This window comes from Nematolebias whitei, chromosome 20, assembly GCF_014905685.2.
Source record: "Nematolebias whitei isolate Nwh7 chromosome 20, NemWhi1, whole genome shotgun sequence".
Lineage (NCBI taxonomy): Eukaryota > Metazoa > Chordata > Actinopteri > Cyprinodontiformes > Rivulidae > Nematolebias > Nematolebias whitei.
In genome coordinates, this window is record NC_056517.1 from 33,344,169 (window position 1) to 33,356,166 (window position 11,998).

The window sequence follows — 11,998 nt, forward strand, 5'->3', positions numbered from 1 at the left end:
CGAAATGAGTTTTCTCAGCAGGGTGTCTGGGCTCTCCCTTAGAGATAGGGTGAGAAGGTTGGTCATCCAGGAGGGACTCAGAGTACAGCCGCTGCTTCTTCATGTCAAGACGAGCCAGTTGAGGTGGCTTGGGCATCTGGTTAGGATGCCTCCTGGACGCCTCCCTGGTGAGGTGTTCCGGGCACGTCCCACCGGGAGGAGACCCAGAGGAAGACCCAGGACACGCTGGAGGGACTATGTTTCTCGACTGGCCTGGGAACGCCTCGGGATTCCCCCAGAGGAGCTGGACCAAATGGCTGGGGAGAGGGAAGTCTGGGTCTCCCTACTTGGGCTGCTACCCCCGCGACCCAACCCCAGATAAGCGGAAGAAAATGGATGGATGGAGATGGAGACCTCAAACTCCAGCCATGTACCATAAAAACAGGAACTCTGCTCAGTTTTTACCCCCCCCCCCCCCCTGTCTGATTTATTTGTCCGTGTGGACCTTTTAATGCCACACTGTGAGCCTGTAAGGTTGAATTTCTTCTTCCTCTTTTCATTTCTGAATGTGAGACCATACCAGGCCCAGAATAGGAGCAGCTGAAGCCTCTTCACGCTGACGTTGCCCCGCTCACTTCCTGTGAAACTGACAGGCCGGGCCTTTGACGGTTTCTGGTTTGAGGTTTTCATTCTGTTGAGCGCCTCCATGCAGCCGGACCTGAGTCCTGCCTGTTTCTGCAGCCGTCCTCGTCCCGTCTGCAGCTTCTGTCTGGCCTCCGTCCAACATGGCTGCGTCTCTTCCTGAGTACTACCACAGTCCAATGACGAAGAGGGAGTGTGAGGAGCTGCTGGGGAACAAGAACAAGGATGGGGCGTACCTGATCCGGGAGAGCGAGAGCATCCAGGGAGCCCTGTGTCTCTGCGTCTAGTGAGTGAAGAAGGTTCTTATTATTTCTTTAAATACGAAAACTTTTAACAACAAAACACAAAACCTCCTCGCAAGTAGAGTTGATTTAGTTGCTGTCAATCCTTAAAGAATCAGATCAATTTAAGCTATTTTGCTGGAATTATAATTATGTTGTTTTTTTCATGTGTCTGTTAGCAAAATATCTCATAAACCACTGGATGGATTTTAATGAAACTCTCAGTAATTATCCAACAATTTTCAGTCAGGTCATCTGGAAAGTTTCTTTTTTTGCTGAAACGTTTCACCTTCCATCCAGAAGGCTTCATCAGTCAAGGAAACACACAACACAAAACTGATTCTTCCCCCAAACAGCTTACTCCAAAATGGAACAAACCAGTTATGTTGGTGCTAAGATGGTGTCTTTGGCACGCCCTCTCTTGTGCTGGCCCTCTTCCTCGTCGACAGTCATGTCAAACTGGTTCAAAACAAAAAATGGTGAGTCAGTGGGTCAGTCAGATGACCTGACTGAAAATTGTTGGATTGTATACCTGGATTATTGAGCGTGGACTTTTTTGGTCTCAGTAATTATCTGCAAGTCTTTAATGTTTAGAGACAACTGCATTCAAGATGGCCGCCACATTCAATCAAACCTAAAAAACACAAATGGGTTGATTTTACAGCGGTTGAGCTAAAATTCGGTTTGGTAGTAGCTGAGAGTCCTTCAAAACAAATATCTTGAGAGCTACGTATTGCACAAGATCTTTGCTTAAAAACTTCAACATTAACTGTTAGAATGAACGTTTTTACGCCTGCTAGTAAAATATCTTGTGAACCAGTGGATGGATTCTAATGGAATTAAAACACACTCAAGTGTCACTTGAGGATAAAAGTCTACAGCTGATTAGCATTTAAAGTCAAGCTGGTTTGAAGTGGCTGCCGCAGCTAATCTACATTAGCAACACAAAAATGACTGTCAGGTCGAGTGAGGCATTTGGAGTGGTAGTAGCTGAGAGTCCTCCTCAAAACACGCTGTAAGCACAAGATTACAAGTAGCGTTTCACACCATATTTCAGCTCAGTGTCTGTAAAACTGACAGAGTCGTCATAGCCATTTGTTTGGCTGGTGGCCATCTTGAATCCACTAAAAGGGGCACAAAGAGTGGAGAAAAGCAAAACGCTTCAGGAGAAAAACTATGATAATGGGGTTTTAATATTTTTTTTTTTTTTTATAACAAAGTTACAAAGAGCTTAACATGAAGTAACAAATCAAACAAGTTTAATCCAATAAAACAATGTCTGTTTTTAAAAAAACAGACATTTCCAAGCATCAGACTAGCAGTAAATGACCATGTTACAAAAAATTACCATATGTATGTATGTATGTATACTACTACAAACTGTTCATTAAAGATGAGCGATATATACATATATATAAATTGTAATAAAGGGTAGTTGTTGTAGTCTTTAAAGGTGTGCCGACGCCTCATCTTAAAGTTCCTTTTTGTGGTCATGGGAGTCTCTGCTGCGGTCAGTCGTTATCTCTGGTTTGTTCCGTGACGTTCGAGCTGTTCAGAGAAACAACAAAACAAGTTTTATTAAGCGACAAACTACCAGAAACAGACAGTGAATTGCTTAGAAAAGTTGTTGTGAAGCCTTAAACGCATCAGCATTGAATGACTCATCAATACTGGTCCGTTTTTTTAATTATTGTTTAAGTCATTCAAAGTGTTTCCTATTTCATGTTGAGGAACTTTATTCTGAAATTGTTCCATGACTTTGGACACGTTTTTTCACAGACTGGTGAACCTCTGCCCATCTTTACTTCTAAATGTCCCACTTTATATGCAGTCCTCTTACTGACTGGTTACCAATTAACCTAAGTAGTTACAAAATGCTCCTCCAGCTGCTGCTTCTTCAACTTTTACAGCCTTTTCTTGCACCTACAACAACCTTTTTTAGTTGTGCTACTGCCAAAGAATTTAAAATTACATTAAATGTTCCTTAAAAAAGTCTCAGTTTAAATTTTTGATATGTTCACTGTGTTTCGTTCAGAATAAATTATGGCTTTATAAACCACTGCATTCTGGTTTTATGGACATTTTTCACAGCTGTTTTAGAAGTAGGGTTGTAGTGGTGGAGTTTCTGAAATAACGGTGGACTTAGGGGTAAAATAAACACTGACTTTTGTCGTGATTCATTAATCGAGAAATAAAGAAACAAAGGGAACTAGAGAAACGTGATTTTCTGTGCAAATGCAGCGTGGATGATTATTGCTGAAGGATTTCAATTGAGTGCTCCTGAAGCAGCTGAAAACAGCTAAAAAGGTTTAATCACTAAAATGTTATTGCAAGTTGAAATTGAACAGTTTACGTTTGCTGAAAGCAAAAAAACAGCAGAAATGTGTAGAAAAAGATTAAATGGGCAGAGAGAACAGCTGAATAGATTACAAAACATTTAAAATTAACAAAAAAGAACTTGAAATGAGCAGAAAGAACCTGAAATTAGAAGCTGAAAAGGTAACAAAAAAAGCTAAAATTAGCAGCAAGAGGCTGAAAGGAACAAACAGTTAAAATTATTAAAAAGAAGGACAATAAGTGGAAATTAGTCAAAAAACAAATAATTGGAAAAGCTTAAAAAAAAACTAAAAAGCAAAGGCAGAAAAAGAGTAACTTGGCAGAAAGAAGCTAAGGAGCAAAAACATCCATCCATCCATTTTCTTTACCCGCTTATTCCATTTTGGGTCACGGGGGTCGCTGGTGCCCATGTCCAGCAGTCACTGTGCGAGGGGCGGGGTACACCCTGGACGGGTCGCAAGTCCATCACAGGGACACATAGAGACAAACGAGACAAACAACCATTCACTCTCTCACTCACACCTAGGGACAATTTAGAGTTACCAATCAGCCTAACATGCATGTTTTTGGACTGTGGGAGGAAACCGGAGTACCCGGAGAAAACCCACGCATGCACGGAGAGAACATGCAAACTCTACCCAGAAAGGCCCCTGGACCGGGGTTTGAACCAGGGACCTGCTTGCTGAGAGGCAGCAGCTCTACCAGTTGCGTCACCGTGCTGCCCGGAGAAAAAACAAAACAGATAAAATAAGCTAAATTGAACAAAAAGAAGCTGAACTAGAACAAAAGCTGAAAAGAGCGATAAAAGGTTGTAAACAGCTAAAGGGTTTGAAGGATCTGAATAGAGCTCCATTAATTTTCTATGAGAAAAACATGGCCGACAAAGTTAATTTATTCACAAAGTAAAAATGTCACAAATAACAAAAGTCAGAGCAGGAATGTCCTGACTGAGCCGAACATTTTGATACATGAATTGTCGAAATAGTGCACAAATTGCAGAACAGATGCTGAAAAATGTACTGAAGAAAAACGGATCCGTTGAGGACGATTCAGAAACATTCAAACAAGGAGAAAATAACAAATCTGTTTATTCTGATGCCGTATGGCAGGTTGCAGATCCAACAGAACTCAAACCGTCTGTAGGAGTTGTGACGCAAACCACACAGAGCATGGGGTTTTCATAACTATGGGACTTGTAATTCATGCAGACGAGCCAATCAGACTCTAGGAGGCTTTTGTGATCAGATCATGAACATCAGAGCCACACAACTCATGTGGCTCTCTGGTCCACCTTTACCCATTTATCCAGAACAGAAACCAGAACGTAAGGTCTCGTGATCCACTTGTCAAAATGAAACATTCTTATTTCCAACTAGTAGTCATAACGCTCTTCGATTCACACACCCATCAGTGTTTATATGGAAATTCACCAGATTATCTGAAGGACCTTCTTGCTCCATATTCATCCACCCCGGTCCCTACGATCACAGAACAGTCATCTCCTCCACCTGCCACGAACTAAATTAAGAACCATGGGAGATCGGGCATTCTGTGTGGCTGCCCCCCACCTCTGGAACTCCCTCCCTGAATATCTGAGAGCTCCACAATCATTGACTGACTTTAAAAAAGGCTTAAAGACTTTTTTTTTTAAGCAAGCCTATTCTGCCTCCACATGATTGTATCATTGATTTTAGTTGATTTTATCACAGATTTTAGTTGATTTTATCACAGATTTTAGTTGATTTTATCACAGATTTTAGTTGATTGTATCATTGATTTTAGTTGATTTTATCACAGATTTTAGTTGATTTTATCATTGATTTTAGTTGCACTCTGTAGCACTTTGAGATTTTTGTTAATGAAAAGTGCGTTACAAATTAAATTCATTATTATTATTATTATTATATATAATAATGTTCTTTATAGGTTGCACAAATATGTCAAACGTTCTTTGTAATCCAACGGTTCAGTCAGGTCATCTGGAAGGTTTCTTGGTCCTTTGCTGAGAGGTTTCATCCTTCATCCGAAGGACTTCTTCAGCCCGAGGAGTCACAAACAAACTGGAGTCCCATAAATACCACACTCCCATAGTGGGAAAAAAAAGCAGTTTGGTCTCCAGTTTGTTTGTGACTCCTCGAACTGAAGAAGTCTTTCGGATAAAGGTCGAAACGTCTCAGCAAGAAAAAAAAAAGAAAGAAACCGTCCCGATGACCTGACTGAACATTGTTGGATTTGTACCTGGATTATTCAGCATGAACTTTTGGTATTCTTTAGAATCAATGATAAAATATACTTTTTATTCACAGTGTGCATCAAAATGTAAAGATTTTTGTTTTCTTTCACCCAGTGTGTCTCGTTACTGCAAGACTGATGATTTTCTTCAAATCCAGAGTGCACACACCCAAACTCTCACTGGTTTCCATTGCAATTGAAATTTATTTTAAAAAAGATCTGTATCTTCTTCCCAAAACACATTAAATATATATTATAAAAAAATGCAACACATGATGAACAGACACTTCTGTCATGGACTTTTTTTCAATATGAATGTTTTCCCGAGGCTTACTTTCTGCTCTTCATTTCTGTCTTTAATAAAGAGTGCCGCCAACAAGTGACAGACGCAGGTGTGTGGTTACCATGGTGATCGTAAAATACCATTGACATCAACTTAAAGTTTATTCTGATCTTTTGTTTCACAGTTCATATATCAAAATGTCGGCCATTTTGTCAGCTTAGATTTTTACAAAATAAGAGTTCTAGATTCTTGTTGAGATTTGTTAACGTAAACATCTTGTTTTGTCTTTTCAGCAAACAGAGGGTGGTTTATACCTACAGGATTCTTCAGTCGCACGAAGGAAACTACACTCTCCTGGTAAAGACTCACAGAAACATTCAAACTGAGCACAATTTTATGTTTTTTAACTTATAAACTGGACTTTGTGGAACATGTTCATTTAATTATTCAAAAAGAATCAACAAAGTTTCATTTATTTAGTTAGAGGTAAATCATCTTGTCTATTCTGGCTTTTTGTGCACAGTTGTTAAAAATGGTAAAACATTGGTTCTAACTCTTTCAAGACAAACAGTAAAATAATTAAAATGACATTGCAATAATTTTTTTTTATACATATTTACTAGAGAACGATTGCAGTAGCAGTTTCAAACATTAGCAATATGTCAAAATATTGAATTTATTATTTTTAGTACAAAAGTTGTATAAAAGTTCATTTGGTCTAAAAAATAACTTTTAAAAACTAAGTGATCTGCAGTTTTTATGAGGAAATAATAAGAAATCAGGAAGGTTGTTTTTTCTTTATGATTTTGCAACATCATGTCAGTCAGAGTCAGAGAGAGTCAGAGATACTTTATTATCATTTGCACCTCATGTGGTACATGTGGTGGAGCGAAATTATGTACACAGGGTCCCAGTTACATCTGACAATAAAATGTAAAAGAAAAACAATGATACCATATGTCTTCACAGGAACAAAATTCATAATATTTATATGTAAAACACCTCTGTGAAAAAGTCTAATAATAAAATCCCTCCAGACTAAAGATAAGAGCTTGAATTTCTAGGAGGCGGTTTCTTTTATAAAACATTTATTTTTGCGTTTTACCATTTATAATCAACTAAATGTGGCTAATAAATGAATAGTTGATAATAAAAAAATATTAAAATATAGAAAATCATGCAACAGATTAATAGATAAAACATACAAAATGAACAAATTAATAAAAAAATTTAATGTTTAATTAAACAAAACCATTTTAATTGCAGCCTACATTAATATGACCAGAATAAATCAGTTTAATTGGTCATCATGACCTGTTTAAATATTTCTTAAAAGAAGTCATTGATACTAAAAAACATTTCTTAAACCGTTAGATTTCCAACGAGTAAAAAAGTAGCAACATAAAACAGTGAGTCATCGGCGTATAATGAAACTCTGCTGGGTGAAACTCCCCCTCAGACAACTCCACATTTATTAAACAAAATATTTATTGCACTAAACTTTTTTTATTTTATAACTGAGGCAAACTGGCAGCCAGGCATTCTTTATTTAAATACATACTCCCACTAATGTTTGGTAAAACGTTTAGTTCTGTGCGTTTCACCTCAACCGTAGGCTTTTTATAGCCATGTTGACTGTGTGATGCTTTTAGTAACCTGTTTTGTACATGGTTAGCAAAACTGTAGTCTAGGCTGCGCACATTGTTTGTTGCCCATCTCAGCTGTTTTTGGCAGTTGTTACCCATTTTATGTGTATATGTTAGACCTGGACACTCGGTTCCGTACGTAGCCTTGCATGTTTTCTGTCATAAAGAGCGGGGTTAGTTGTCAAAATACACGTCTAGAATTACATAAAACTGAACTGGGATGAGTTATGAGAGGCCCTAAGACTTCTATAGTGACAGATACTCTGATGTTCTGGTGGTTTCCTGAGTCATGGTTCTTGTCTAAACCAGGTTCCTTACATGTGAACGGAACAGTTCCTCTTTCAGCCCTTGTCAAACTAGATGCATTTGTTTGAAATGATTATCTTGGAATCCCAAGAAAGTTCAATCAAGTCATCTGGACAGTCTCTTTTTGTTGTTGAGACGTTTCATCCTTCATCCAAAGGACTTCATCTGTCCGAGGAACCACAACAAACTCGAGTTTGAGTTGAGCTGATGCCTTTGGATGAAGGACGAAACGTCTCAATAAAAATTGAAACCGTCCAGATGACCTGACTGAACTTTGTTGTATTTTTTACCTGGATTATTGAGCATGAACTTTGATTATCTTGGAATATAAAGTTATTTAGAATTTGCTTCAAAGGCTTTTCCAGACTTTTGTAAATCCACGGTTCTTCTCCTCTTTACTCAGTTTCTTGAACTTATTTTAAGTATCTGTCAATGCAATTATAAATTTCCAGCTTTAGTTATTCATGCTCACTAACTGGAAATAAGACATGTCAAGCTAAAAAGACAATATACAACTTTGGCAACATAACATTTTAAAGAAATATCTCATTTGTTTCATCGCTGAGTTGTGATTGAGTCATTCACACTGACACGTCTCTGAAAAACAAATGTTTCTCCCCTCAGAGTGGAAACTCACCCTCATAGCAAAGGAAAATATTATACTTGTTTAAGAAAGGCTCCACACTGATGCAATGACAACAGTTTTCCACCCCACTCAGAGCTTGATGTTAATAAAAACTGAAGAGTTAATTAGACAGATTTAAGCCTTCCCACACTTTTAGGTTGTTTGGTATTGATATTAAATGTCAGGAAGGTCAGTCGGGTTATCAGATGGCTGGAAACTAAATTGTTTTGATGAAATTTAATGATAAATCAATCTTCCAATTGCAATAGACCTCATTAAAGACCATTTATTTACACATCTCACAGAACAGTTTTCTCTTTTTTAGCTATTTTTTTTTTTGTGTGTGTGTGGTTATAGTTAAATACAAATTTTTGAATTTCAACTAGTTTGGATATTCTTTCAGTGACTTGATGGATGTTTCCAATTTTCAATAGAGCTGTACTTTTTTTTGGCTTTGGGAATCATTAATGAGAATTTGTTTTTATTTTTTTACAGTATACATTAAAAAAAACAAGTAACACATTCAAATTTTACATAATTTTGTCTCGAAATAAACCAACTATAAAGAAAACTCCCCAACAGTATTAAAAGTTACACACATTTAGTTTATTTCTGCGCATCTTTTAAAAATACTTTTATTCTGTTTTGTCTTCAGACAGCTGCAGGTTTACAGGAGACATATTTTAAGACTTTGGAGGATTTAATTTTGAATTACAAGAGGAAGAACCAGGGTTTGGTTTGTCATTTGCGTCACGCTGTCAAAAAGAAGATGCCCTGGTTGATTCAACCCCCTCCCATACCAGAAAGATCCACCAAGCCAAGAATATCACCCAGAGTGTCACCAGGAGTATCACCAGGAGTATCATCAGGTGTATCATCAAGTGTATCTTCTAGAGTATCATCAGGCGTATCATCCAGAGTATCGGCAGGGATATCATCCAAAACATCACCTGTAGTGCTGCCGGGAGCATCACCAGGATTTTCCTCTAGAGCATCACCAGGTGTATCATCTAGAGTATCTAGAATATCGGCAGGGATACCATCCAAAGAATCACCTGTAGTATTCCCAGGAGTATCAGCAAGGGTATCACCAGACTGCAAGTCTCAAAGAAGACACAATCTTTTATATGGAGAGGACCAAGACTATGAGAGTAAGTTGCACACTACATTTGCCCTCACAGCCTCTTCATTTGTTTGTGACTCATTCCGTCCTTCTTGTGTTTCCCTTCAGACGATCCTTCTGATTACGTGGAGGTCCTTGCTGATGATCTATGACTTTAAAGCTCCTGGAGGAACCAGGGGAGGATAAATTGAGACTGATTTGTGTTTAGAATGCTTGAACTGCTGAAAACAGAGAGGTGATGGTATTTTTGCCGGTGTCTGTTAGTCAAATATCTCCACTGGTTGAATTTTAATGAAACTTTCAGGCTTTAATCAATGGATGTACATCTACATTTAAAAACCAACAACTCAGGTTCATCTCTTGAGTTTCTATTCCTGAATGATTCATAAGTCAGATTTAGGTTAGGTGAAAACACTGAAAATGTTTTGATACAAGGACTGAAATGGAAAAAGAAAAGCTGCCAAAATCCCAAGAAAAACTTTGAAAGAACCTTCAGAACGTCTGGAGATCTCTTCAACAACACCACTTTCAAAAATGGCAGAAAAGTCTGACTCAGGGCTTAATTTGAAACCCAATCAATGCCGGAAAGCAAACAATGGGCGGGCTTGCTGAGTGGTGGGGAGTGGAGGCAGAGGACCCAGAAATTTTTTAATAAAGTAAATGTGATTTCCTGCATTTTGGTGTATTTTAACAAGTTGTTAAACATCTACGTTTACCTACATTTGTAAACAATCCACTTCTGTCAAGCATCCTATCCCCCCACCCCTTACTTGATAGTTCTGAGCCGACTCTTCTCCGCTGAATTCACTGTCCGACTCCACGTGTGAAACCTCCAGGCCCCTCCTCCGTCTGTTCGTTGCTGCTGCCTGTGCGCTCCTGCCTGCATACAGCTGCCTGGTTAGTTCATTCGACACCCACCCCCACCACTCTTTTTTTAGTGGCTGAGATTTTTTCAAGGGTAGAGGCGGAAATGCTACTTGAAGAGGCAGATCGTATGTGATATAGAAGTTGTAAGTGGCTGTTGTGTTTAAAATTAGTGTTTATGTAACATATCCAGTGTGAGTTTTATTCGTTCAAGGCAGTCATATTTGTTCATAACTTTATTATTAGTAAACCTGAGCGTTACCGGATCCAAGCAAACAGTTACCGGAACACACCCTGTCAAAATAATAGAGTTCCCAGATCCTGTTCTGGCAGGATCCAGCTCAAATTAAGCACTGGTCTTACTGCTTGAAGGACCATCTACAGAAACTTGGACTGTATCGGGGTTTTAACGAAGCGGTGGACCGACACCAGACAGCAGCTCTTTGAGTTGGTGTATTTATGGCAATAACAAGAAACCACAGCAAAGGCCTCACAGAGCACAACACCACCCACTCATTATTCCATGCGGTAGACTATTACAACGTCACACTTCGAGGTTTATTGGGGCCATCTAAAGGCCTGAATGAACACAGTTTGTTTTCTTTCGTTGGAAGAGTTTTAACGCACCAATGGATTCAATTTTGTCCAGTCAAGTAGCAGCTGACACACTCCTAAAGCAGTGGTCCAAGTAAAATTCATCAGGTCAGCCTAAACTTCCTTTTTTAACGACAGCCATGCCAATTTTCTTCACTCATCACATGGTTTATTCAGGCTTCTACTTTGACTGCAAGGAGGCTTTTTTTACACCTCGAAGGAAGCAGAAAGAAACCGCAGAACAGACTTAAAAATTACCATAAATGTTAGACAAGCTGCGCCTCACTGTAGAAAAGATGTGGCACATAAAATGCACAGTATTACCGTAAATGCAGCAAAAGCTGTGCCGTTTAAAATTATTATTATAAAGTTTATTCATTTTTTTTTAACAAAACAAAGCAATTCTATACACAATAAAAAATACAATCACAAATAAAATGAAAGGCAGCAGAAAGAAGAAAAAAATCTTATAATAGATGCCCCTTTTTTTCCCAAAAATTTATTCAAACAATAATAATCTTCAAAAAACAAAAACAAAATAAATAACTCCTCTAGCAACAATTCATACAAATACGCATTAAGCTATTTCATATTTCTTTAACAAATCAACTTTGATCATTCTCTTAAACATATACATTGATCTGGCATTTTTAACATCACTCTCCAGATTATTCCATAATCTAATTCCTTGGATTGAGGTAGACCGTCCCTTCAAACTAGTTTGAAATTTAGTACTTGATGGGTGACTGAAATGCTTCCTGGTAATAATTCTTACAGCTCTTTTCTGTAAAACAAAAACAGAATTTGTAATTGTTTTTTGCCAGCTTTCCCCCAAACGTCAGTACAATAAATGTGGAACAATTATTGTGTTATACAACATATACAGAGCTTTATCATTTAATACCTCCCTTACGTTGTACAGTACTGCAATAGATGTAGCTATTTTTATTCTTACATCATTTATGTTGTAGTGAGATAGGTCGGTTAGCTTCGTTTAGCTTCGGAGCTCCACTACACGTTATAATATCTGGACTAGTTCAAGTACCTGATATTATACTTAATTTAAACGGATTCTCTCTTTTTCGA

The 11,998-nt window shown here is 38.1% G+C and overlaps 1 protein-coding gene across 1 annotated transcript; it reads left to right on the forward strand.

Moving 5' to 3' along the window:
- Window positions 1–764: 764 nt before the first annotated feature.
- Window positions 765–9,640, forward strand: si:ch73-264p11.1 (uncharacterized protein LOC100000923 homolog). The gene is made up of 4 exons (XM_037693984.1): window positions 765–907; window positions 6,048–6,111; window positions 8,987–9,178; window positions 9,563–9,640. Exons 1-4 carry the CDS (start codon window positions 765–767, stop codon window positions 9,638–9,640), a joined length of 477 nt encoding a protein of 158 aa, XP_037549912.1.
- Window positions 9,641–11,998: the final 2,358 nt, after the last annotated feature.